Source organism: Chelmon rostratus, chromosome 15, assembly GCF_017976325.1.
Source record: "Chelmon rostratus isolate fCheRos1 chromosome 15, fCheRos1.pri, whole genome shotgun sequence".
NCBI classification, from domain to species: domain Eukaryota; kingdom Metazoa; phylum Chordata; class Actinopteri; order Chaetodontiformes; family Chaetodontidae; genus Chelmon; species Chelmon rostratus.
Genome location: NC_055672.1, coordinates 4,546,088 through 4,572,182, shown reverse-complemented (window position 1 = coordinate 4,572,182; position 26,095 = coordinate 4,546,088). Strand labels below are relative to the sequence as shown.

At 41.5% G+C, this 26,095-nt stretch overlaps 2 protein-coding genes across 3 annotated transcripts; both read left to right on the top strand.

The window, feature by feature from the left end:
- Nucleotides 1-97: 97 nt before the first annotated feature.
- LOC121618211 (beta-mannosidase-like) lies at nt 98-11,158 on the top strand. The gene is made up of 17 exons (XM_041953571.1): nt 98-366; nt 1,086-1,180; nt 1,263-1,368; nt 1,466-1,639; nt 1,980-2,103; nt 2,282-2,451; nt 2,629-2,739; nt 3,505-3,656; nt 3,900-4,017; nt 4,393-4,479; nt 4,579-4,746; nt 4,840-5,058; nt 5,420-5,584; nt 7,012-7,156; nt 7,322-7,464; nt 8,010-8,267; nt 9,382-11,158. Exons 1-17 carry the CDS (start codon nt 181-183, stop codon nt 9,604-9,606), a joined length of 2,646 nt encoding a protein of 881 aa, XP_041809505.1. The 5' UTR covers nt 98-180; the 3' UTR covers nt 9,607-11,158.
- Nucleotides 11,159-12,194: 1,036 nt separating this feature from the next.
- Nucleotides 12,195-25,719, top strand: manba (mannosidase, beta A, lysosomal). 2 transcript variants are annotated; one of them, XM_041953543.1, is made up of 17 exons: nt 12,195-12,420; nt 13,274-13,368; nt 13,451-13,556; nt 13,654-13,827; nt 14,787-14,910; nt 15,170-15,339; nt 15,525-15,635; nt 17,566-17,717; nt 17,961-18,078; nt 19,435-19,521; nt 19,621-19,788; nt 19,882-20,100; nt 20,411-20,575; nt 21,805-21,949; nt 22,115-22,257; nt 23,041-23,298; nt 24,239-25,719. In XM_041953543.1, exons 1-17 carry the CDS (start codon nt 12,220-12,222, stop codon nt 24,461-24,463), a joined length of 2,661 nt encoding a protein of 886 aa, XP_041809477.1. In that variant the 5' UTR covers nt 12,195-12,219; the 3' UTR covers nt 24,464-25,719. The 2 variants fall into 2 exon arrangements, with proteins under 2 accessions (XP_041809477.1, XP_041809478.1); XM_041953544.1 differs by lacking the exon at nt 24,239-25,719 and adding an exon at nt 24,028-24,224.
- Nucleotides 25,720-26,095: the final 376 nt, after the last annotated feature.

The following is a 26,095-nucleotide window of genomic DNA, read 5'->3' as shown; positions in this document are numbered from 1 at the left end:
CTCTGAGTTCAGGTAAATCTGAACAGATCAAACAATGTCGAACCTTTCCCTCATAAAGTAGCTCTGATCAGCTGACTGTCAGGCGGGGCGCCCGTTCAGTAAACACAACAAACCCAGAAAGTGCGTTTGTTTTTTAGGAGTTCCCCCGTCGCTTACCATAGCTACAGTAAACCAGAAAGTATGAGTGGAAACATTTGTGTTTGTGTTTTTGGTGTTGTGTTGTGTTTGTTTTCGGGAGTTTCATCCGGGTTTTCTGTGAGTCTGAACGGTAAATGGAGTCTGTCAAACTCCAACGGTTCACTGTCGCTGCCTGCGGAGGTTCCTGGATGCGTTCATTCAGCTCTACAGCAGCTGGGATACATCCAGGTAAGCAAATCAGTCAATTTATACCAGGGTAGAACTGCACTCTTATGTTTTCTATTCCCTTTATTATACTTGATTTTCTAAGTAGTCATTTCTTTAAGCAGGAAGTACTCTTAGTCAGTAAAGTAAATATTACCCACAATGTAACAATCTCTCATAAGCTGTTTAATGAGTACTTATGTTACTTTAAGTTGCCCTTAATACCACTTTTATTAAAGTTAAATATTGACTAAATAGCAGTGGTTCTTTGTTTGAATAGTTTTGGTCAGTAATAATATCTGTCATTACAGGTGTTTTTGGCAGCTATTAATTGTCCTCTTGCCTGTGAAATAATAATGTTTTGGACGCACGAAAATAAACTTCCCATTAAAATACATTAGTTTGAAATCCGTTCTGCGTAGCACGAAAAAAGTGAGGATATCGTGTCGGCACGCACGAAACAATAGATTAATTAACGTGACAGTTTCACGACTTTCTGTGAGACTGGGTTGTTTGATATGTGAAACTCAATCAGGTAGAGAAGGAAAAAACCCACGTGATTGATCCCACTGGCTTGAAATGTTCACACTGTATGACGTACATGACAACATCGATCCTAGACTTTTTGCAATGAAGTTTACCGTTTTTACAGCCCTTTGTTGGCATGAAAATGTCAGCACATGCAGCAGGTGTCAGTCACAACTGTGAAAAAAATGAATCAATTTGTTTTTCTTTTCTTTCAGGACCCGTATTTCAGGTTCAACGATGTGTCTTATCAGTGGATTGCCTTTGACAACTGGACATACACAACCACATTTACTGGGTCTGCCCACCTGAGGTCAGTGTCATGATTCCTGTTATTTTGAAAGTATTTTCTTTGCACTGTTCCTGACTCAGGTGTGTGTTTTCTGTATTAACAGGGCCGCACAGAAAGTTCTTCTAGTCTTTGACGGTGTTGACACTGTAGCATCGATTTCGCTCAATGGAATCACTGTCGGGAAGACAGACAACATGTTTCGTAGATACGTACGTTCACTGGAAAATAAGCAGTTCACGATGCACCGTTCATATTGTCTTTACCTGAGTGCCTCACATGTTTGCTTTCTTTGTTTTTGGAGTGTAGGACTTCCCAGTGAGAGACTTGCTGAAGGACGACAATAATGTGCTGAAAGTCAGCTTGTTGTCTCCAGTTCTCTATGCATCCGAGCAGAGAAGAGCTCATTCTGCCTACAGAGTTCCTCCTGAATGTCCTCCAGATGTCCAGAAGGGGGAATGTCATGTCAATTTCATCAGAAAAGTATGTTGGTTTCATCAGATAAGAAGTTTGTCTCACCACAGTTTAAATCTGCTGTGGAAAACTGAAAGTAAAACAGTCCACCTTCATGTCTGCATCACTGTGGTGATATTATATACATTCATGCATCTTTACAGCGCCTCCACACACTGGATTCTGTCATAGCACTGAGATTTATTACAAATTTCAAAGCCTCATCATTGACCTTTTGTGCTCCGGTTGGCTTGTCTGCTTTGTCCACCTGTAAACTTCGCCTTTGGCATATTCTTATTTATAAGGCTAACGTTTGAACAGAATTGATATCGCTGTGCATCTCAGATTCAGCCTCTCTGTTTTGGTGAAGGAGCAGAGGTCGTTCAGTTGGGACTGGGGGCCTTCTTTCCCCACGATGGGACTGTGGAAAGGAGTTCGGCTCGAGGCGTTTGATGTCCTGCAGCTCATCCAGGTTTCCTCTGTTCCTTTACATGGTAGGGTCCAGCTCATCTTCATCACCAACTCTTCCTGGTTAGAAATACAAAAAATAAGGAGCTGCAAAACAGAAACTCTTATTACTCCCTCATTGATATGAATGGGGTGGACAAAATAAGAGAAACACCTGTCAGTATCTTTCTATCAACAGTCTGTATAATCTGTGTCTCTGTCTAGATTTTAATGTCTCTCAGTGGAGGGTCCAGGTTGAGATTCTTGTCGATGCAGTCCAGACAACAAATGGCCAGATCACTCTCTCCATACCTGAGCTGGACTCAGAGCAGACCTTCCAGACACAGTTTCTCCCGGGAAAGACCAAGAACAGCTTCACCTTACACATCTGCACGGTACTCGATACAGCCAGGTCAAACTGTCGGGTGTAAAAAACAGACGGGAAAGGAGTTGCCAGAGAAGTAGTGTTGTAGTTTTTGGTTACCTTTATCTTCAGAAATGTATGTCGTGCCTGAAAAAATCAGTTCCGACCACTGATGGAGAAGTTTTGAGACATTTTCTTCTCCTTTCAGACAGCTCAGGTGAAGCTGTGGTGGCCCAACGGACACGGTGACCAGCCCTTTTACCAACTCACTGTCAGAGGCTTTCAGGATGGGTTTTTAGTCCTGAATACAGAATCTAAGGTGAGAGTTCACTGCCCATCAGCACTTAACATTCTCCTCGTATTTTACTCCCAACATATCTCCACCGCTTCACTCTGAAAATACGACTGATAGTATGGTAAAATATTAGATTATTCTCACATTACCTATAAAGTAATGATTAATTATTGGTTTTACAGCACAAATGGACGTGCAGGTTTTTGATGTAAAAACTGATTTGTAGATGTTTTACAAATGTAAATCACAAGGTGGAGCTGCAACGGTGAAACAGAGACGAGTGTCTTTAAAATTCTGGCGGTGTTTTGTACACTCCTCTGCCAACAGGATTTATTTGTAAATCTCATGGTTGAACATAACCAGAAACACAAAAGGTAAAAAGGAAATGAGGATAAAAACTCCACTTTTGGTCTGAGATGATTTCCAGACCAGCTCAGTAAAAGTACAAGTCGTACAGTAAATTTACAGGTATGAACTGCAGTTTCAAGTATATTTAATATAAACAAACAGCACAGCATATACTTTGTCCATGTGAAGCCAATAAAACATCAAATTAAAGTTAATCCAATTGAGTCTCAAGGATTGAATTATTTTTATTACGGTGGCAAATCATCTGCTAACTCTTTACTCCGATTAGTTTTGATAAACTGAAGTGAGGTTCTCCATTTAGGAAATCAAACAAGTGAGTCTCTGAGCTCTTTATTGAAATGATCTGTAATCACTGCGGGCCGTCACATGTGCCACAGAGATGAAACTGAACTGAAAGATGAATGAAAATGTCTCCTGCAGGTATATTTCCGCACAGTAGAACTTGTCCAGGAGCCAGTTGTTGGGTCTCCAGGCTTGAGCTTTTATTTCCGCATCAATGGGAAACCAATTTTCCTCAAAGGCTCCAACTGGATCCCAGCCCACTCCTTCCAGGACCAGGTCACCCCTGCTGTGTGAGTCTGGATTGAAAAGCTGCTTTTTTCAAATTGGTGCTGCCTGATGGCCAAATACGGATCACTAATATTCAAAGAGAATCTGTTTCTCCTCTTTTTCTCCTCTCTGTGTCTTTCTACAGATTTCTTTCTGAATCACAGGACAGGCAGCATGCAAAGATCTGACCTTGTTTCAACTCCTGAGTTTGTTTCAGGTGTGAATCCATGAATGCTGAAGCTGCCTGCTCTCTGCTCGTCCTGCAGGTTAAGGAACTTGTTGCAGTCGGCTGTGGACACCAACATGAATGCTCTCAGGATCTGGGGAGGAGGAGTTTATGAGCAGGATCTTTTCTACAGCATCTGCGATGAGATGGGAATCATGGTAAGTGCTGCCATCCTCTAGTGATGTTGAAACTGTGTCTGAAGGAGAAGTGTTGCCTGAACACGAGAGTATCCTCCGTCAGATCACATTTACGTGCCGTGTTCGAGCTGCATATGGAGGCTGTCCTGCAGAAGATCCCTCTGATCCTTTTAACAAAATTAAAAGACACATTTGTAAAAACACTTCTTTTGCACAGTAACTATTTATTGTAACTTTTTCTATTTTGTATTTTTTGATAAATGACATACTTTGGCTGTGAGATTTAATTTTGAGATTTTTCTGCCTATGACTATACTCCTGTATTACTGTGTAACACCTCTGTGACTCATGAACACATTGTAGAACAGATGGATGCTCAACGATTTGTGTCTTTAGGTTTGGCAGGACTTCATGTTTGCCTGTGCTCTGTATCCCACTGAGGACGACTTCATACAGACAGTAAGAGAAGAGGTCATCCAACAGGTGAGCAGTGTGTTTATTTAATTTTACTCTATTATGAAATGAAGAAAAGCACGACTTCGGATTCAGTATGTTCAATCAAAACACATTTTTACTCATCAGGTTCAGCGGCTCAAGTCTCATCCTTCCATAATAATCTGGAGCGGGAACAATGAAAACGAAGCTGCTCTGGCGACAGACAGGTTCAGCATCCCGGCGTCCCAGAGGCCCGTGTACTTGAAAGACTACGTGACGCTGTACGTGAATAACATCAGGACGATAGTTCAACAGGTGAGAGTCACAGATTTACATTTGAAAGGGTTACAGATTATATCATTATGCAGTTTTCTGATTTAAGAAGCGACTGTCTAATATCTCCTTCAGGAGGACCAGAGTCGCCCGTTCCTCGTCTCCAGTCCGACAAACGGGCCTGAATCGGAGCAGGAAGGATGGGTGGCAGCGAACCCCTACGACCCTCTTTATGGGGACACGCATTTCTTCAACTACACCCTGGACTGCTGGGATTGGCGGACTGTCCCCAGAACTCGTTTCGTCTCTGAATATGGCTTCCAGTCCTGGCCGTCCTTCTCCACTCTGCAGCCGGTTTGTGATTTGTATTCAGAATCTGAGATATCCTCTAATTATTCACTAGAGAGATCGTTCTATTTTTTTGGAGGGTGGAGATGCAGTGATTGATCAGCCGGTTAACAAGGTGTGTTGTTATATAGATCTGTTGCATGTATTCTTTTTTTGAAAGTAAAACATGTCAGATAAAGTGGAATATTGTTCATTTTATGATTTTATTTGTACAGAAAAAGCTTTGTCCAGTAGCCTGGAGCGCTTTATTCTCCAGGTAAAACAGTGAAGGTGGCAGACTAGCTTTAGAGGAAGGTCACACCTGCAGAGCCCGTAGTTTCTTTGTCATTTTCAGTGGTGTAAAGCTTCTGTCTGTGTGATGTTTCAGATTTCCATAAAAGAAGACTGGAGCTTCAGCAGTAATTTCACTTCCCACCGTCAGCACCATGAGAACGGGAACCAGCAGATGTTACTGCAGGCTGCTTTACACCTCAACCTGCCAAACTCCACAGATCCCATGAAGAGGTTCACGGACACTCTCTATATCACTCAGGTAGGTCGCACAGACCTTCACCTCATGTCTCATTCTTTTAGCTAACGTTCGTGCACAGGTACAGTAGCTCCAGATGGTACAGTATGTACGGTGTGAAGTGAAGAATATGGACTTCGGCACCCACAAATTACGTAACATAAAAACTGTACATTTTTGTTTACTGATCTGAGACCACGGAGGAAACGGTGAGGTCAGTTCTCTCCATACAGCACGAGGTTCGGCTGCTTTAAAGCTTTCCCCGTCCTCCATCTTCACCATCAAACACTCACAACTCGGCTCCAAATGTGGCTGTTCAAAAGTTTTCTCCGTGTGCTCCAGCAGGCCCTTTTCATTAGGGACATTTTGCCATGTCACAGTGGGAAAAGCAGAAGTGTGAATACTAAAGCTATGTGATGGCTGAATTCCATTTAGCTGCTTCACTTACAGAGTCCTCGTATTGCAGGCTCGCTGTCATGTTTTACTGGGACTGTATGGAAAGTGGTGGGGACATACAAGTATACAGATTTTTTCATCAGAAAATGTAGGATTTCTTCATTATCAGAGGAGGGTTGAATAAAGGGAGCTTCTTCGACAGCCTTTATGACGGTCGTAAAGGCTGTCACCATCTGGTGTCTTCATTTTTATGTAGATGACCTCCTTCACTCCTCTTTCAGACCATTGGTCTTCCCTCTCTAAATTATGTTGTTGTATGTATGTTGTCTGTTACCTTTCAGGTAGTTAAACAATGAGAAATGATCAGGACAGTCACAGCATTTTCACTTACAAACAAATAGATTCATAATATAATCACCCCACAGTACACACCCTGTCACCTGAGTGTACTCGCTTCTAGTGTAATGTTTAACTATTTTTGTTTATGCAGAGCTAACCATAGCAAGACTGTTGCACTTCCTGGTCTGTAGTGAGTTAGCCAACTCAGGACAGTTGAGCATGTTTGATCTGATATTGGTACCATAACCTTAAGTCAAGCCTGCAGATGTAAGAATTTAATCCTGAAAATGTAGATTATCTTTGTCTTACTTTAGGTTTTAAGTCTCTACAGAGAAATAGGACCTAAGCAACAAATAATTTGGCTTTAATGTGAATCTAAAAGAGGTTATTTAACCAAGCTTTGGGACATTTTCTTCTGGGTTAGGATGAAACATATGTTTCAACAAAAAAGCTGAATAACAATCATGACTTTATTCAGTGTTTTAGGCTATTTTTGTCTTTATTATGTTGACTTTGGTGCAGGCGCTGCACTTTTCCCCATAATCATGGCCTCAACAACAATATACTGCTATCTCAGTAAAGTAGGTTTTCAAGGTTTCAAGGTCAATGCAGACTTAATAATCTAACACTATGAAAATGGTCCACTGAGTAAAACCCTGCCTGTAAACCATCAGATCTTTTAATGCAGTGTACCTGATATTATATTGCACGTCCAGGTCATGCAGGCTCAGTGTATGAAGACTCAGACTGAGTTTTACCGGCGGAGTCAGAGCGAGATCATTGAGGGCAAAGGTCATACTATGGGTGCTCTCTACTGGCAGCTCAACGACATTTGGCAGGCGCCATCCTGGTCCTCGATCGGTGAGTGATGCCTAAACAGCACAGAGACGCCTGCTTCATCATTTCTTTGTTGAACTGGTTTGTGTTTCTGATTCCTGCATTCAGACTTATAATTACTTGGGATTAGCGGTCGTTGATGCTAAATAATCAGGTATCATTTCCTTCTGTGTGTGTGTGTGCGTGCAGAGTTTGGGGGCAAATGGAAAATGCTGCATTATTTTGCACAGAACTTCTTTGCCGCCGTCCTGCCGGTCGGCTTTGAGGACAACGGCACACTGTTGATCTACGCCGTCTCCGATCTGAGTCACGACCTGAAGCTCAGGGCTGTGGTATGTTTTCAGTAGTAAGCTTTATCTTTACGTTGAGTTTATTTTACAGACGCTTCTGTGCAAACGGTTTACAATAAGTGCAAAATAAGACGGAGAATAAAACCCACTTGCTAATAACAGTAAAAGTAAGATAGAATAAGGATGAAAATAAAGACAATGCATACAACCAAAGAGTAGAATAATAAAATATAGGTAAAAATAGATGACATAGAGTGCATCAATTTAGTTTATTTATGCTGCTGCAATGCAAAAAAAGATGCATGACTTTTTAAACTGTAGTTATTGCCAGGTTTGATTCAGTTTCTGAGTGTGGATGTTGAACTTTAATGTCACTAAAAAAAGTCAATTTGTTTTTTGACTGAATTGAACATAACAATGTAAACACTTCTGAAATGGTTTGTAGATCATTTGAACTGTAAATTTAAACCAATGTCAACCACAGATCATCTCATATTCTCACCTCCACCATCAGTAATGTGCAACACTACCTGGTGGATTTGATATTGATCTGACACATCAGCAGAAACTGTTCTTTTGTCAATCAGGTGACCGTGTACTCCTGGACTGACCTGGATCCGGTGTGCACGCTGATGTCAGATCGGCTCCTGGTCCCCGGAGGCAGCGCTGCGGTCATTTATAAACAGCCAGTCACCGCCCTGCTGGCAGGGTGTGGACGCTGCACCCGCCTCACCTGCCTGCTCACCTTTCACCTGGAGGACAGCAGCGGCCAGCGGGGTCCCACCAACCACCACTTCCTCTGCTCACCCAAAGACGCTGAGGGACTCCAGAGAGCCAACATCACAGTAAGACCCCCGATAACCAGGACTGCTTTGTTTATTCATGTACAGAGTTTAAGTAATGCACAGGAGCAGCGATGGAATAGTCCATTAACTCCGCCTCTGAAGATGAGGCAGAAAATGACTCATGATGGAAGCAAATCCAGAAACATCACTAAATTTAAAGGACAAAAAAAAATATACAAACAGTTCAATTAATTACTTAACTACTGTGTCCTTAATCCCGCTGTATATATGTATGTTATTTATACTGCTTATTATACTGCATTATTCAGCTCTTCTTCTTCTTCTTATTATTATTATTATTATACATTACTTTTATTATTAATATTATATTATTAGTATTAACAGTAATAGTACTCTATTATTCTTGTTACTTGATGTAAAATGTTGCACAACATATATTTCTGTATAGACAGTTGCTATTTATTATAGCATAGTACAGTTTAAATATTTACATTCATATTGTTTGTTTGTGATTGATTTATATTGCTGTATAGTACCTATTTTTACACATTTCTTGCATATTTTTACATTCTCTAAGATATTTCTTATGTCCTTTTTCTGTTCAATCTATTCTATTTTAATCTTGCTCTATTATGGGAGCAAGTGTAACTGAGGAGCCTTACACTGATTCTGTCATTAAGCAAACAGCATAACACAAATGAGTTTCCAGGTCAGCTGACAGAGACACTTCTCACAGTCATTTATGAAAGATGAACATTATTGAAGTCAGAGAAATGTATAAAGGAAGGGAAAGGGATCTGTGTTCATGGCTATGCTGATCTCAGTAATGTGATTTCTGAGTTACACCTTCATTCTGACACATTAAGCATAAGTGACCCCTATGATGAATGTCAACAGGAGACAAGTCAAACAGGATTTCAAATGTTGATCGGACTGTATTTGTGGCATTTGTGCCTTTATTTTGGCAGTAACATTAAGGAAATGTGAGCATTAAGGAGAGAGTGAGTGAGGGAGGGAAGACCAGCAGCTATCAACTCCTCCAGACACACATTGTGGATGAGACTCTGGTGCTTTAAGATGTTGCCGCTGATTGCATCACGCTCACTTGTGTGTGTGTGTGTGTGTGCGTGTATATGTGCGTGTTTCCCTGCAGGCTGAGGTGCAGGAGGATGAGGCGGGGTACTCCGTCACCCTCCACTCTGCCTCTGTGGCTCCTTTCGTCTGGCTCGATGTGGGGAACATCCCCGGACGCTTCAGCTCCAACGGCTTCCTGATGGTTTCTAGAAACAGGACGGTCGGTTTTACCTCGTGGCGTCCCACCAGCATCGCAGAACTCTCCAGATCTCTCGCCATCACATCTTTAAGGGACGTATACTGACCTGAGACCAGCCGGGCCAGGTGACATGATGATGATGATAAATTTTATTCTTTTCAGTATGATTAGAAAATCAACATGTAAAGAATTGACATGATCCACCATAGTTAAACTGGCTTGCCTTGATTTTTCACTGTTATTGTTGCATGGTAAAGGAGTTGTCAGCAGGGACAGTGATGAAGAATTTTGTTGGTGGTGCACTCGAAGACACGCCAACATTTAGCTGCCAAGACGTACTGCATTCATGAGCTATGATGTCTGAAACCGAAGCCTTGCAGACCAGCAGTTAGGATCATACAAGTTGGGTTCCTTGTTTGAAATGGTTGATGTTTGAACAGATTGTGAATGTTCAGATGTCAACACTCGAAACTTAGTGTTTTCAACAGTCTGTGCTGGCAGCTCCATCACCATGCAGCGAAACGACGATTTAAAAATGCAACAAATCACTTACTGTGAGTGATTTTTGCCTCCAATGAGCTCAAGTCTTTTGCCAGCTAATTTCAATGGTATACTGAAATGAAGGCACCCATGGCTTCCTAAAAAGAAATCAATCTAAACATGTATGGTTTCAACAATGTACTTTGTTATTCTGCATTAATTTAAGGAGAAATTGGTGCATGGAAGCAGGTAGATCTTTATATTGTTTCAGGGTCACAGGACTAGACTACATGGAGCAGGGAACAAGAACAAAATTACCTTTTACCTTTACCCAAACCTTCAATCTGGAGCTTTAGCTAGTTTCCAATGCCTTAAAATAATTATTGAGACTGCAATCATACTCACCACATCTAACGGTTGTTTTCATTATCATTTAATCTCCAGACCATTTTCTCGATTAATTGTCTGGTCTATAAAATAGCAGCAAACAGTGAGAAATCAGAGCATTATACCCCATTTTTCTACCTGCGCGTGTTTTCTCTCTAGGACACGTGCCAGTTTCTGTGAAGTTTCTACTCCCGTTTTGTATGGAGGTAAAAAGAAAAAAAGAAAAGAAAAAAAATCACCATGGTTCTTAACACTCGGCTTGAGCATGCACCAGTAAGAGCTTTTCAACCCAAAATTGATGATGTTAGTCATTTACTCTGCACACACTTAGTAGAATCTGATGCGACTGGTCTCCCGACACTGAACATTACATCGACCCCATGATGATCCTGCTGGTTAACTGGGTGGACTATGTGGGCTTGATGTTTACTGACTTTTGTGCCTTTGTGTCCTGTGGGACGGGTTGTAACCGAATATAATTTCGTTGCACTTGTGTAATGACAATAAAGGCTTCCTGATTCCTGATCTCCCAGAGCACTTGTAGAGATACCTGTCTTTTGCCATGCTCATAAATTCAGAATATTAAAGTTTCAAATTAGCAAAATTATACCTTTTCATTTCAAAGTGGAAAACATCTGAAATGGGGAAATGCCAACCCTCAAAAAGATTTAGAAAACTGGCTGGTGGCTCCTGATCTGCCTCTTGGACTGGTGTGACGTCAGTATGTTCTTCTGATCATTAATTAATTAATTAAAAAATATATATTGTATCTGATATGTTTCTGCAAATTAAATGGATTGTCAGGCTGGAAGTTGGAACATGTTTGGTTCCCCTCAAAGGCTTTCTATTTCTTTTTTATCCTTTGATAAACCTCTTGGCCTGTCAAACAAAGGAGAATCTCCATCAGCTCTCTTATTCAGTAAATCCTCAAATGTTTTAGGGACATTTTTGTACATGTTGAAGGTTTAATTCCTCAGAGGTAAAGGCTGTTTTCAATAGTTTTTGTGCTCTGAAGGAAACTGACAAGATTTTAACACAATAATATTTTCAGTTTTTCTGTGAAAAAGTGCCTCACTGTGATACATTTATTTATGAATGAAATAATGGACCAAACATACATTTGGATAAAAAGAGACAGGTCATCAGTTGAAGTAATGTAAATAGACCAGTTTTTAAAACATCTCTTTTGTAATGGCACACACATTTTGGTGTTGTACAACATGCTAAATACTGATTTACTTTCTGCCATGAAAATCCTATATATTATTTTACTTTCCCCAAGTAAAACCTAAGAAACTTACTATAATTATCACTACCATTTCTTGTCATAATTTAACCCTTTAAATAAAGGTTTTCCAGTAATTTTTATTTTAAAAAAATCACAATTAAAACATTTTCAGTACACTATAGGCAAGTCGAAAGTTTAGTTTTTTTTAATTATCACGATTTTAGACATGTAAAGGACTAGGAACATTGATTTTTATGCAGTATTTAAGAATCTCACCTGTTAAATTATTCACGAAACATATCCTTATTGATTTTTTTATTGCTCTTATGACCCTTCTCATACCCCATTCATCTTATTTTTCTCTACAAGTAAAGCAAAAATACAAGCTCACTGAACTCCACCGTTCAGGTAAATCAGAACAAATCAAACAATGTCGAACCATTTCGCGCCAAGACCTGTCCCTCGTGAAGCAGCTCTGATCAGCTGACTGTCACGAGGGGGTCACGTGACAAACAAGGAAGAGCCCGTTCAGTTAACACAACAAACCTAGAAAGTACGTTTTTTTTTTTTTTTAGTTTTTTTGTTTTCCCGTCGCTTACCATGCCTACAGTAAACCAGAAACTATGACTCTGAGTGGAAACATTTGTGTTTGTGTTTTTGGTGTTTTGTTGTGTTTGTTTTCGGGAGTTTTACCCGGGTTTTCTTCTGTAACTGTGCGTCTGAACGGTAAATGGAGTCTGTCAAACTCCAACGGTTCACTGTCGCTGCCTGCGGAGGTTCCTGGATGCGTTCATTCAGCTCTACAGCAGCTGGGATACATCCAGGTAAGCAAATCAATCAATTTATACCAGGGTAGAACTGCACTCTTATGTTTTCTATTCCCTTTATTATACTTGATTTTCTAAGTAGTCATTTCTTTAAGCAGGAAGTACTCTTAGTCAGTAAACTAAATATTAACCCACAATGTAAAAATCTTTCATAAGCTGTCCAATGAGTTCTTATGTTACTTTAAGTTGCCCTTAATACCACTTTTATTAAAGATAAATATTGACTAAATAGCAGTGGTTCTTTGTTTGAATAGTTTTGGTCAGTAATAATATCTGTCATTACAGGTGTTTTTGGCAGCTATTAATTGTCTTCTTGCCTGTGAAACAATAATGTTTGGTATGTGAAAGTTAATCAGGTAGAGAAGGAAATTTAATTTTTATTTTTTATTTTATTCACTTTATTGATCCCAAACTGGGAATTATTTTCTGCATTTCATCCATCACTGTACTTGAAACACACACATGCACATGCAACATGCAGTGAACACACAGGAGCAGGAGCAGTGCCGCATCAGGCGCCCGGGGAGCATATAGAGGGGGTTAAGTGCGTTGCTCAAGGGCACATCAGCCGGCTAATGGGGGGGAGGGGATACTCCACCACACCCAAGTTTCTTTGCCAGTCCGGTGGGGGGAATCGAACCAGCGACCCTCCGGTCACAAGCCGCTTCTCCAACCTCTGGCTTGAAATGTTCACACTGTATGACGTACATGACAACATCGATCCTAGACTTTTTGCAATGAAGTTTACCGTTTTTACAGCCCTTTGTTGGCATGAAAATGTCAGCACATGCAGCAGGTGTCAGTCACAACTGTGAAATAAATTAATAAATTTGTTTTTCTTTTCTTTCAGGACCCGTATTTCAGGTTCAACGATGTGTCTTATCGGTGGATTGCCTTTGACAACTGGACATACACAACCACATTTACTGGGTCTGCCCACCTGAGGTCAGTGTCATGATTCCTGTTATTTTGAAAGTATTTTCTTTGCACTGTTCCTGACTCAGGTGTGTGTTTTCTGTATTAACAGGGCCGCACAGAAGGTTCTTCTAGTCTTTGACGGTGTTGACACTGTAGCATCGATTTCGCTCAATGGAATCACTGTCGGGAAGACAGACAACATGTTTCGTAGATACGTACGTTCACTGGAAAATAAGCAGTTCACGATGCACCGTTCATATTGTCTTTACCTGAGTGCCTCACATGTTTGCTTTCTTTGTTTTTGGAGTGTAGGACTTCCCAGTGAGAGACTTGCTGAAGGACGACAATAATGTGCTGCAAGTCAGCTTGTTGTCTCCAGTTCTCTATGCGTCCGAGCAGAGAAGAGCTCATTCTGCCTACAGAGTTCCTCCTGAATGTCCTCCAGATGTCCAGAAGGGGGAATGTCATGTCAATTTCATCAGAAAAGTATGTTGGTTTCATCAGATAAGAAGTTTGTCCCACCACAGTTTAAATCTGCTGTGAAAAACTGAAAGTAAAACAGTCCACCTTCATGTCTGCATCACTGTGGTGATATTATATACATTCATGCATCTTTACAACGCCTCCACACACTGGATTCTGTCATAGCACTGAGATTTATTACAAATTTCAAAGCCTCATCATTGACATTTTATGCTCCGGTTGGCTTGTCTGCTTTGTCCACCTGTAAACTTCGCCTTTGGCATATTCTTATTTATAAGGTTTGGTCTGCTTCCATCTCCAACATATTTGAAATCGTTGTCTTTGCTCCCAGGACTTAGTCCCACTAACTGTCCTTAAGGGCCGTACTGAGAGCGTTTAAGTGTGCCGCTCCTTCTGCTTTAAATCGGTTTCAAAGTGACCTGAATCTTCAGGATCTGGTCTCACTGGACTCATTTAATGTGATTCTAAAGGACTTGGAAACAGGGACGTCTGGCTGTAGATGTTTTGTTGATGATGTTTTTTTTATATATTTTATTAAATTGGTTGCTGGTTAAATAAAAACAGCTGTAAAGGCTGAAGAGGATGATTTTGATTTTTAAAAACCCAGATAATCTGATTTTAAATGTGACTTTGAGGTGAATTATTAGACAAAGAAGTTTCTGTGCAGCCAAGGAATCATCACACCAAGTCAAACTTGATAAATATATGTAAATAAAAATGCTATTTACATTTGATTTAAAGTTTTAAAGTCTTGTAGTGAAATGTTTGCTGTTTTTTTTAATTTCTAGACCTCCACATTTTCAGAGTTTTTTCATGCAATTCTGCCTTTAGTGTGCACTTTCTTCCTCATTTACTGATGTTTACATTTCAATAAATGAACTAAATATGCAGAATAAAGCTAACATTTGAACAGAATTGATATCGCTGTGCGTCTCAGATTGAGCCTCTGTGTTTTGGTGAAGGAGCAGAGGTCGTTCAGTTGGGACTGGGGGCCTTCTTTCCCCACGATGGGACTGTGGAGGGGAGTTCGGCTCGAGGCGTTTGATGTCCTGCAGCTCATCCAGGTTTCCTCTGTTCCTTTACATGGTAGGGTCCAGCTCATCTTCATCACCAAGCTCCTTCTGGTTAGAAATACAAAAAATAAGGAGCTGCACAACAGAAACTCTTATTAAACTCATTGATATGAATGGGGTGGACAAAATAATAGACACCTGCCAGTATAATGCGATACAATTTATCAGTGGACGTGGTTTTTGATTGTCCTGTGTCTCAGACCATTCACCATAGTGATTAAATGTGTTCTGTCTTTTGATTAACAGTCTGTATAATCTGTGTTTCTGTCTAGATTTTAATGTCTCTCAGTGGAGGGTCCAGGTTGAGATTCTTGTCGATGCAGTCCAGACAACAAATGGCCAGATCACTCTCTCCATACCTGAGCTGGACTCAGAGCAGACCTTCCAGACACAGTTTCTCCCGGGAAAGACCAAGAACAGCTTCACCTTACACATCTGCACGGTACTCGATACAGCCAGGTCAAACTGTCGGGTGTAAAAAACAGACGGGAAAGGAGTTGCCAGAGAAGTAGTCTTGTAGTTTTTGGTTACCTTTATCTTCAGAAATGTATGTTGTGCCTGATATCTCAAAAAAATCAGTTCCGACCACTGATGGAGAAGTTTTGAGACATTTTCTTCTCCTTTCAGACAGCTCAGGTGAAGCTGTGGTGGCCCAACGGACACGGTGACCAGCCCTTTTACCAACTCACTGTCAGAGGCTTTCAGGATGGGTTTTTAGTCCTGAATACAGAATCTAAGGTGAGAGTTCACTGCCTTCACTTTCAACACGTGTGTCAACACATTCTCCTCATATTTTACTTAGGCATTGTTTTACAAATGTAAATCACAAGGTTGAGCTGCAACGGTGAAACAGAGAGGAGTGTCTTTAAAATTCTGGCGTCGTTTTGTACACTCCTCTGCCAACAGGATTTATTTGTTTGGTAAATCTCAAGGTTGAACATAACCAGAAACACAAAAGGTGAAAAGGAAATGAGGATAAAAACTCCAGTTTTGGTCTGAGATGATTTCCAGACCAGCTCAGTAAAAGTACAAGACGTACAGTAAATTTACAGGTATGAACTGCAGTTTCAGGTGTATTTAATATAAACAAACATCACAGCATACAGTCTGTCTATGTCCATCCATCCATCCATCCATTTTCTTCCGCTTATCCGGGGCCGGGTCACGGGGCAGCAGTCTAAGCAGGGATGCCCAGACTTCAGAGATCTCTTTCTTTCGGTCATGACCCAAAGTTCATGACCATAGGTGAGGGTAGGAACGTAGATTGACTGGTAAATCGAGAGCTTTGCCTTTCAGCTCAGCTCCTTCTTCACCTCGACGGACCAGTACAACGACCGCATTACTGCTGCCACCGCACCGATCCGCCTGTCAATCTCACGCTCCATCCTTCCCTCACTTGTGAACAAGACCCCAAGATACTTGAACTCCTCCACTTGAGACAGGAGCTGTCCTCCAACCCAGAGGGGGCAAGCCACCCTTTTCCAGTCGAGAACCATGGCCTCGGACTTGGAGGTGCTGATTCTCATCCCAGCTGCTGGGACCAACATGCTGGAGGTCCTGGTTCGAAGAAACCAACAGGACAACATCATCTGCAAAGAGCAGAGATGAGATCCTGTGGTCCCCAAACCAGACTCCCTCCGGCCCTTGGCTGTGCCTAGAAATTCCTCAGCCCCTGCAATCTCTACGGAAGGCGTGCAAGTTGAAAACCCCTCTGACAGAGGGTTCCGCCAGACGTTCCCAACAGACCCTCACTACCCGTTTTGGCCTGCCAAGTCTGTCCATCTCTCTCCTCCACCAGTGGATCCAACTCACCACCAGGTGGTGATCAGTTGACAGCTCAGCCCTTCTCTTCACCCGAGTGTCCAAGACATTCGGCCGAAGGTCAGATGACACGACCACGAAGTCGATCATTTACCTCCGGCCTAGAGTGTCCTGGTGCCACGTGCACTGATGGACACTCTTATGCTTGAATATGGTGTTCGTTATGGACAAACTGTGACTAGCACAGAAGTCCAGTAACAGAACGCCGCTCGGGTTCAGATCAGGGAGGCCGTTCCTTCCCCAACCCCAGGTCTGGCTCCAGGGTGGGGCCCCGGTAACGCCAGTCCAGGCGACGTAATGGTCCTTGTTTTCTTTTCTTTCATAGGGGCTGTGGAACCGCTCTTAGTCTGACCCATCACCTAGGACCTGTTTGCGTTGGGAGACCCTACCAGGGGCAATAAGCCCCAGACAACATAGCTCCTAGGATCATTTGAGTACTCAAACCCCTCCACCACAATAAGGTGGGGGGTCAAGGTTTCCACTTGTTCAGTTATTCTAAAAGTTAAAAGAGGAGCAAGTGGAACGGAAGTCCAGATACTGTGCACCTATCCGCCATAAGACACAGCAGTTTGGTGTAAGCGCTGTCTATGTGAAGCCAATAAAACATCAAATTAAAGATAATCTGATTGAGTCTTAAGGATTGAATTATTTTTATTACGGTGGCAAATCATCTGCTAACTCTTAACTCTGATTAGTTTTGATAAACTGAAGTGAGGTTCTCCATTTAGGAAATCAAACAAGTGAGTCTCTGAGCTCTTTATTGAAATGATCTGTAATCACTGAGGGAGGTGACATGTTCCGCAGAGATGAAACTGAACTGAAAGATGAATGAAAATGTCTCCTGCAGGTATATTTCCGTACAGTAGAACTTGTCCAGGAGCCAGTTGTTGGGTCTCCAGGCTTGAGCTTTTATTTCTGCATCAATGGGAAACCAATTTTCCTCAAAGGCTCCAACTGGATCCCAGCCCACTCCTTCCAGGACCAGGTCACCCCTGCTGTGTGAGTCTGGATTGAAAAGCTGCTTTTTTCAAATTGGTGCTGCCTGGTGGCCGAACACTGAACACCAATATTCTAAGAGAATCTGTTTCTCCTCTTTTTCTCCTCTCTGTGTCTTTCTACGGATTTCTTTCTGAATCACAGGACAGGCAGCACGCAAAGATCTGACCTTATTTCAACTCCTGAGTTTGTTTCAGGTATGAATCCATGAATGCTGAAGCTGCCTGCTCTCTGCTCATCCTGCAGGTTAAGGAACTTGTTGCAGTCGGCTGTGGACGCCAACATGAACGCTCTCAGGGTCTGGGGAGGAGGAGTGTATGAGCAGGATCTTTTCTACAGCATCTGCGATGAGATGGGAATAATGGTAAGTGCTGTCATCCTCTAGTGATGTCGAAACTGTGTCTGAAGGAGAAGTGTTGCCTGAACACGAGAGTATCCTCCATCAGATCATATTTACGTGCCATGTTAGAGCTGCGTATGGAGGCTGTCCTGCAGAAGATCCATTCGATCCTTTTAACTTCCTTTTAAAAGGAAGTTTTTCCTCGCCACCGTCACCAAGTGCTTCCTCATGAGGGAACTGTTGGGTCTCTACAGATAAAGAGTTTGGTCTGTATCTGCTCTATATGAAAAGTTTCCTGAGACAGCTTTGAAAGAGATTATGTTACATCAAATTCATTGATATTTACAGATTTTTTTCATTAATTTAAACACAAGATACTTGTGCTCAAAAAGAGGATTCATTCTCAGTGAAGAACCTTGGAGCCCTAATCTGTCTCTATACCTGCCAAAGAGCAGTGATTCCTAACACGTCTCTGGGGGGGTCATCAGGTGGATACCTCCCTTCAGCGGTGTTTAGCCTACTTAGTCCCACAACACCTCCAGGAGGCTAGGCGGTGAACTCCGGCGTCCCCCCCCCCCCCCCCCCCCAGTGCCAGTTCACACTGCCCTACACAATCCAAACAGCACCGCCACATTCAACTGACCCAGGCCTGTTTAGGAGATACCCCAGGTAGTGACCAGTACCGATGCTACCATTTAACTAATGCTAATGCTAAATGCTAACCACTAACTGCTAAGAAGAACAGAAGAAGACGGTACAGCTAGATTCACCTTTTATTATTACTTTCTTATGTTTCTTATTATTTCTAACATGGGGGTTGCAATACAAATTTCATTGACATGCTATGCTCAGTGATAATAAAGACGATCTTGAATCTTCACCTGTAATGTTAACTGTATTGAATTGGACACTCTTCCTGATCACAGAATGTGTTAAAATCATAAAGCGCAGAATTTTGGGCAGAAATCAAACGGAATCTGGAAGAATTTACAACAGATTTCATAGAGCTCAAGGACTTCTGATTGATTTGCTGATGATAAAATGTGCAAAAACACATCTTTTGCATGACAGATAACATAGCTAACGCAAAGTAACACTGGACATCTGAAAATTTGTGGAACCATATTGTGTTCTGGTCTTTTGTGTTCCTGTTCATACTGATTCAGTTTGTCTAATGTTCAGTTAGTTTTCAGCATGCAGCAGATTTTATGTATGAACATGCAGGTTTGTTAAGGCAGAGATTAACAGAACTGAAGGAATATGTGACCATTTCAGGAACGATGACTATACTCCTGTATGACTGTGTAACACCACTGTGACTGTTCAATGACTGTGAACACATTGTAGAACAGATGGATGCTCAAAGATTTGTGTCTTTAGGTTTGGCAGGACTTCATGTTTGCCTGTGCTCTGTATCCCACTGAGGACGACTTCATACAGACAGTAAGAGAAGAGGTCATCCAACAGGTGAGCATTGTGTTTATTTGATTTTACTCTATTATGAAATGAAGAAAAGCACGACTTCGGATTCAGTATGTTCAATCAAAACACATTTTTACTCATCAGGTTCAGCGGCTCAAGTCTCATCCTTCCATAATAATCTGGAGCGGGAACAATGAAAACGAAGCTGCTCTGGCGACAGATTGGTTCAGCATCCCGGCGTCCCAGAGGCCCGTGTACCTGAAAGACTACGTGACGCTGTACGTAAACAACATCAGGACGATAGTTCAACAGGTGAGAGTCACAGATTTACATTTGAAAGGGTTACAGATTATATCATTATGCAGTTTTCTGATTTAAGAAGCGACTGTCTAATATCTCCTTCAGGAGGACCAGAGTCGCCCGTTCCTCGTCTCCAGTCCGACAAACGGGGCTGAATCGGAGCAGGAAGGATGGGTGGCAGCGAACCCCTACGACCCTCTTTATGGGGACACGCATTTCTACAGCTACACCCTGGACTGCTGGGATTGGCGGACTTTCCCCAGGACACGTTTCGCGTCTGAATATGGCTTCCAGTCCTGGCCGTCCTTCTCCACTCTGCAGCCGGTTTGTGATTTGTATTCAGAATCTGAGATATCCTCTAATTATTCACTAGAGAGATCGTTCTATTTATTTGGAGGGTGGAGATGCAGTGATTGATCAGCTGGTTAACAAGGTGTGTTGTTATATAGATCTGTTGCATGTATTCTCTTTTTGAAAGTAAAACATGTCAGATAAAGTGGAATGTAGTTCATTTTTTGATTTTATTTGTACAGAAAAAGCTTTGTCCAGTAGCCTGGAGCGCTTTATTCTCCAGGTAAAACAGTGAAGGTGGCAGACAGACAGTGGTGTAAAGCTTCTGTCTGTGATGTTTCAGGTTTCCATAAAAGAAGACTGGAGCTTCAGCAGTAATTTCACTTCCCACCGTCAGCACCATGAGAACGGGAACCAGCAGATGTTACTGCAGGCTGCTTTACACCTCAACCTGCCAAACTCCACAGATCCCATGAAGAGGTTCACGGACACTCTCTATATCACTCAGGTAGGTCGCACAGACCTTCACCTCATGTCTCATTCTTTTAGCTAACGTTCGTGCACAGGTACAGTAGCACCAGACGTTACAGTATGTACGGTGTGAAGTGAAGAAAATGGACCCACAGATTACGTAACGTAAAAACTGTACATTTCTGTTTACTGATCTGAGACCACGGAGGAAACGGTGAGGCTGTCGCATGAGGCCAACTGTGAAAGTTGTTCATTCTGCTGGGAAGGGATGAAAGGACGGCATCGTAGATGAGGGATAAGTGATGACCTCCTCCTCTGTTGAGGAATGGTGTCTCCATTTTTATGTAGATGACCTCCTTCACTCCTCTTTCAGACCATTGGTCTTCCCTCTCTAAATTATGTGCGTTGTATGTATAGTTTGTCTGTTACCTTTCAGGTGCAGGTAAGCAGTGAGTAATGATCAGGACAGTCGCAGCGTTTTCACTTTCAAACAAATAGATTTATAATATAATCACCCCACAGTACACACCCTGTCACGTTACCTGCTAATGTTAGCTGAGTGTACTCGCTTCTAATGTAATAAATATTTCCGTTTATGCAGAGCTAACCATAGCAAGACTGTTGCACTTCCTGGTCTGTAGTGAGTTAGCCAGCTCAGGACAGCTGAGCATGTTTGATCTGATATTGGTACCATAACCTTAAGTTATGGCTTCTATCTTCTACTTTCAAGCTTGCAGATGTGAGAATTTAATACTGAAAATATAGCTTTAGGCTTTCAGTCTCCACAGAGAAATATGACCTAAGCAACACCCGCATATAATTTGGCTTCAATGTAAATCTCAAAGAGGTTATTTAACCAAGCTTTGGAACATTTTCTCCTGGGTTGGGATGAAACATATGTTTTAACTAAAAAGCTGAATAACAATCATGACTATATTCAGTGTTTCAGGCTATTTTTGTTATTTTGCTATTTTTGTTTATTACATGCAGTCTGTGCTGCACTTTTCCTCGCAATCATGGCCTCAACAACAGTATACTGCTATCTCAGTAAAGTAGGTTACAGTCAGTACACAAGGTATGACCCTCTGTCAGCATTCAGTGAGAGATCACTTTCTCACTTTTTTCTCTTCTGTTTTATTCTTGTTTTGTTTTTCAATGCAGACTTAATAATTTAACAGTATGAAAATGGTCCACTGAGTAAAACCCTGCCTGTAAACCATCAGATCTTTTAAACGCGGTCTACCTGATATTATATTGCACGTCCAGGTCATGCAGGCTCAGTGTATGAAGACTCAGACTGAGTTTTACCGGCGGAGTCAGAGCGAGATCATTGAGGGCAAAGGTCACACTATGGGTGCTCTCTACTGGCAGCTCAACGACATTTGGCAGGCGCCATCCTGGTCCTCGATCGGTGAGTGATGCCTAAACAGCACAGAGACGCCTGCTTCATCATTTCTTTGTTGCACTGGTTTGTGTTTCTGACTCCTGCATTCAGACTTATAATTACTTGGGATTAGCGGTCGTTGATGCTAAATAATCAGGTATCATTTCCTTCTGTGTGCGTGTGTGCGTGCAGAGTTTGGGGGCAAATGGAAAATGCTGCATTATTTTGCACAGAACTTCTTTGCCGCCGTCCTGCCGGTCGGCTTTGAGGACAACGGCACACTGTTGATCTACGCCGTCTCCGATCTGAGTCACGACCTGAAGCTCAGGGCTGTGGTATGTTTTCAGTAGTAAGCTTTATCTTTACGTTGAGTTTATTTTACAGACGCTTCTGTGCAAACGGTTTACAATAAATGCATCCAGACTACTAAAGAACAACAGCTGGATGTCAGGAAAAAAAGCGAAAGTACCCCCTCTCCCAAACAACCAGCTGAAAGTGTGTTCAGTGAGACAGTGCAAGTGCTTACAGTTTCTACGTAATGCTGTGCAGATAATAATAATAATAACCTTTCATGCATGAATTGTAGCACAGAGTGCTTTACAACAAAGAAATCACAGACGGAATAGACATAAAAACAGATAAAAATGAATGTAAAATAAGACGGAGAATAAAACCCACTTGCTAATAACAGTAAAAGTAAGATAGAATAAGGATGAAAATAAAGACAATGCATACAACCACATAGTAGAATAATAAAATATAGGTAAAAATAGATTACATGGAGGGCATCAATTTAGTTTATTTATGCTGCTGCAATGCAAAAAAAGATGCAAGACTTTTTAAACTGTAGTTATTGCCAGGTTTGATTCAGTTTCTTTAAGTGCGGATGTTTCACTTTAATGTCGCTTAAAAAAGTCAATTTCTTCATCGACTGAATTAAACATAACAATGTAAACACTTCTGAAATGGTTTGTAGATCATTTGAACTGTAAATTTAAACCAATGTCAACCACAGATCATCTCATATTCTCACCTCCACCATCAGTAATGTGCAACACTACCTGGTGGATTTGATATTGATCTGACACATCAGCAGAAACTGTTCTTTTGTCAATCAGGTGACCGTGTACTCCTGGACTGACCTGGATCCGGTGTGCACGCTGACGTCAGACCTGCTCCTGGTCCCCGGAGGCAGCGCTGCGGTCATTTACAAACAGCCAGTCACCGCCCTGCTGGCAGGGTGTGGACGCTGCACCCGCCTCACCTGCCTGCTCACCTTTCACCTGGAGGACAGCAGCGGCCAGCGGGGTCCCACCAACCACCACTTCCTCTGCTCCCCCAAAGACGCTGAGGGACTCCAGAGAGCCAACATCACAGTAAGACCCCCCGATAACCAGGACTGCTTTGTTTATTCATGCACAGAGTTTAAGTAACGCACAGGAGCAGCGATGGAATAGTCCATTAACCTGTAGTGTGCGGGGGGGCCGACACACTGACGACGATAAGAGAAGCGTTGAGTGGCAGTAAATTACAGCAGAGTCTGTATGTATGAGTTAGAAAAGCAGCACAGTTCCATATGTTTTATTTCTAAACATCATAATAAATCTGTAGCTCTTAGTGTCTTTATAGTTGGGGCTTAGAGGTGTTTTTTGTTTCCTGATGGTGAATCCCCCCTCTGAAAATGAGGCAATAAAATGACTCATGATGGAAGCAAATCCAGAAACATCACTAAATTTAAAGGACACAAAAAAATTAGACTAACAGTTCAATTAATTACTTGCCTGTACTTGTACTGCTGTGTATTTAAATACTATGGTGTATATGTATATTATTTATACTGCTAGTTTTCCTGCATTATTCAACTCTTCTTCTTATTATTATTATTATACATTAGTTTTATTATTATTATTATATTATTAGTATTAACAGTAGTAGTATTCTATTATTCTTGTTTTTTTATGTAAAATGTTGCACAACATATATTTCTGTATGGACAGTTCCTATTTATTATAGCATAGTACAGTTTAAATACTTACATTTTTCATATTGTTTGTTATTTGTGATTGATTTATATTTTTGTGGCATTTGTGCCTTTATTTTGACAGTAACAATAAGGAAATGTGTGGAGAGAGTGAGGAAGGGAGGGAAGACCAGCAGCTATCAAGGCCTCCAGACACACATTGTGGATGAGACTCTGGTGCTTTGAAGTGTTACTTGCTGCTGATTGTGTGTGTGTGTGTGTGTGTGTGTGTGTGTGTGTGTGTGTGTGTGTGTGTGTGTGTGTGTGTGTGTGTGTGTGTGTGTGTGTGTGTGCAGGCTAAGGTGCAGGAGGATGAGGCGGGGTACTCCGTCACCCTCCACTCTGCCTCTGTGGCTCCTTTCGTCTGGCTCGATGTGGGGAACATCCCCGGACGCTTCAGCTCCAACGGCTTCCTGATGGTTTCTAGAAACAGGACGGTAGGTTTTACCGCGTGGCGTCCCACCAGCATCGCAGAACTCTCCAGATCCCTCGCCATCACATCTTTAAGGGACGTATACTGACCTGAGACCAGCCGGGCCAGGTGACATGACGAGGCGTACCAAAGTGCAGAGTGATAGGCAGCCAGAGTGTGACTGTCCTGTATGTGAACTGGCATGGGCTCTGTTTTTGTTGTCAACATCTTTTTAAACAGATACTCTGGCTGAGGTTTGATCCTTGTGTCAGAAAGGTATTTTTGGAGTTGTTGCTTTTGCTCACCAGTTTTTGTTTAAACTTGTTTTCTTGCGAACAGTCAGAGCAGAAAACATGAGGTGGGTTAACAGCTCTTGCCAAAAGGGTGAACCACTGTATTCAGTCACAGCCTGTGGGACACAATGGGCCTTCATTAACACAAAAACCATCAAAGGAATGAAATGATCAATAGAACTTTGATGAAGGTGTATAAGATGAACTGGCCTCCGGCGGCCTGGTCCCAGACCTCTACATCTCCTTCTCCGGCTTCAGCTATTACAATAGATTGATAATTAATTATCTAATTAAGTGAAACAAAATGACAGCATTGTCTCATTTGACAGTGACTTTGATTAAAAGCTCAAGCTCACTCCGTGCACTGATCAGTAGTTTTCTGTTGCTAAGAGCAACATGTGATCTGAGCCGGGTTTGATCTCACAGACGATCGTGTGCCGTGAAAACTAAAAGCTGTTTTCCTTTTTCGTGTTTTGCCTCTTTTTGCACATCTCCGAGGTCATGAACAGAACAAAGACTGAACGTTGACATCGTGGATGTGTTGTGTACATTACACGTCATGTGTTTTGTATTTGTACTTATTTTAGATCAATTTGTACTTTCTTTTTTGACATTAAAGTATTTTATTTTGTGTTAACAAATTTGATTCAATGAGAAATAAGCATGAAAAGATTGATATTTTTAGAAGAGTAAGACTTTATTGATCCCTCAAGGGGAAATTATATGTTACAGCTGCACAAGAGACAGACCAGATAAAGAAAAAGAATAATAATACAACACTGTGTACACTGTTAGTACATGATTAAAGTAAGACTGCACTGATTTGATGAATTCTTCTCAGTCTGTGGAAACAGTTGTATAATAATTTCTGTGGTACTCATGTTAAAGTATGTAAGTATAATCAGGAAAAAGTACTTAGAGTGTTTGAAGTATAAGTACTCAATGCAGAAAAATGTCCCCTTTGACTGTTATACTGTCATATGTTGTATCATTAGAGGCTCCAGCCCCCCCGTGACCCTGCAGAGGATTAAGCGGTGTATAGATAATGATGGATGGATGGATATCATTAGATTATTATTACTCATGCATTTAATGTCAAAGTAGATTTTTACTGTTTTAGCTGGATGAGGTGGAGCTCATTTTTAACTCTTTTGTGTAGGACTGCAACTAATGATTATTTTCTCCATCAATCAATTGATTGTTTGGTTTGTAAAATTGCTGAAAATAGTGAGAAACGTTGTCACAATTAGAGCCCAAATTGAAACCTTCACAAGGTTTGTTTTGTCCAACCAACAGTCCAAACCTCAACATTGTGACCAATAAATAACAATTTTATAATAATTTTAAGGAAAAGCAACAAATCTTCACATTTGAGAAGTTGGAACCATGAAATAGATCAGTTTCCTAATTGATTAATCGTTTAATCTGTGCTCATATTAACTGTTGGG

Bases quoted from the DNA above. Each gene is read 5' to 3' on its own strand.
- LOC121618211 (XM_041953571.1), top strand. From the start codon at position 181: ATGAGTGGAAACATTTGTGTTTGTGTTTTTGGTGTTGTGTTGTGTTTG. The intron at 1,640-1,979 runs GTATGTTGGTTT...GTTTTGGTGAAG, and splicing joins ATGTCAATTTCATCAGAAAA to GAGCAGAGGTCGTTCAGTTG. The intron at 2,104-2,281 runs GTAGGGTCCAGC...GTCTCTGTCTAG, and splicing joins TTCCTCTGTTCCTTTACATG to ATTTTAATGTCTCTCAGTGG.
- manba (XM_041953543.1), top strand. From the start codon at position 12,220: ATGACTCTGAGTGGAAACATTTGTGTTTGTGTTTTTGGTGTTTTGTTG. The intron at 13,369-13,450 runs GTCAGTGTCATG...CTGTATTAACAG, and splicing joins ACTGGGTCTGCCCACCTGAG to GGCCGCACAGAAGGTTCTTC. The intron at 21,950-22,114 runs GTGAGTGATGCC...GTGTGCGTGCAG, and splicing joins GCCATCCTGGTCCTCGATCG to AGTTTGGGGGCAAATGGAAA.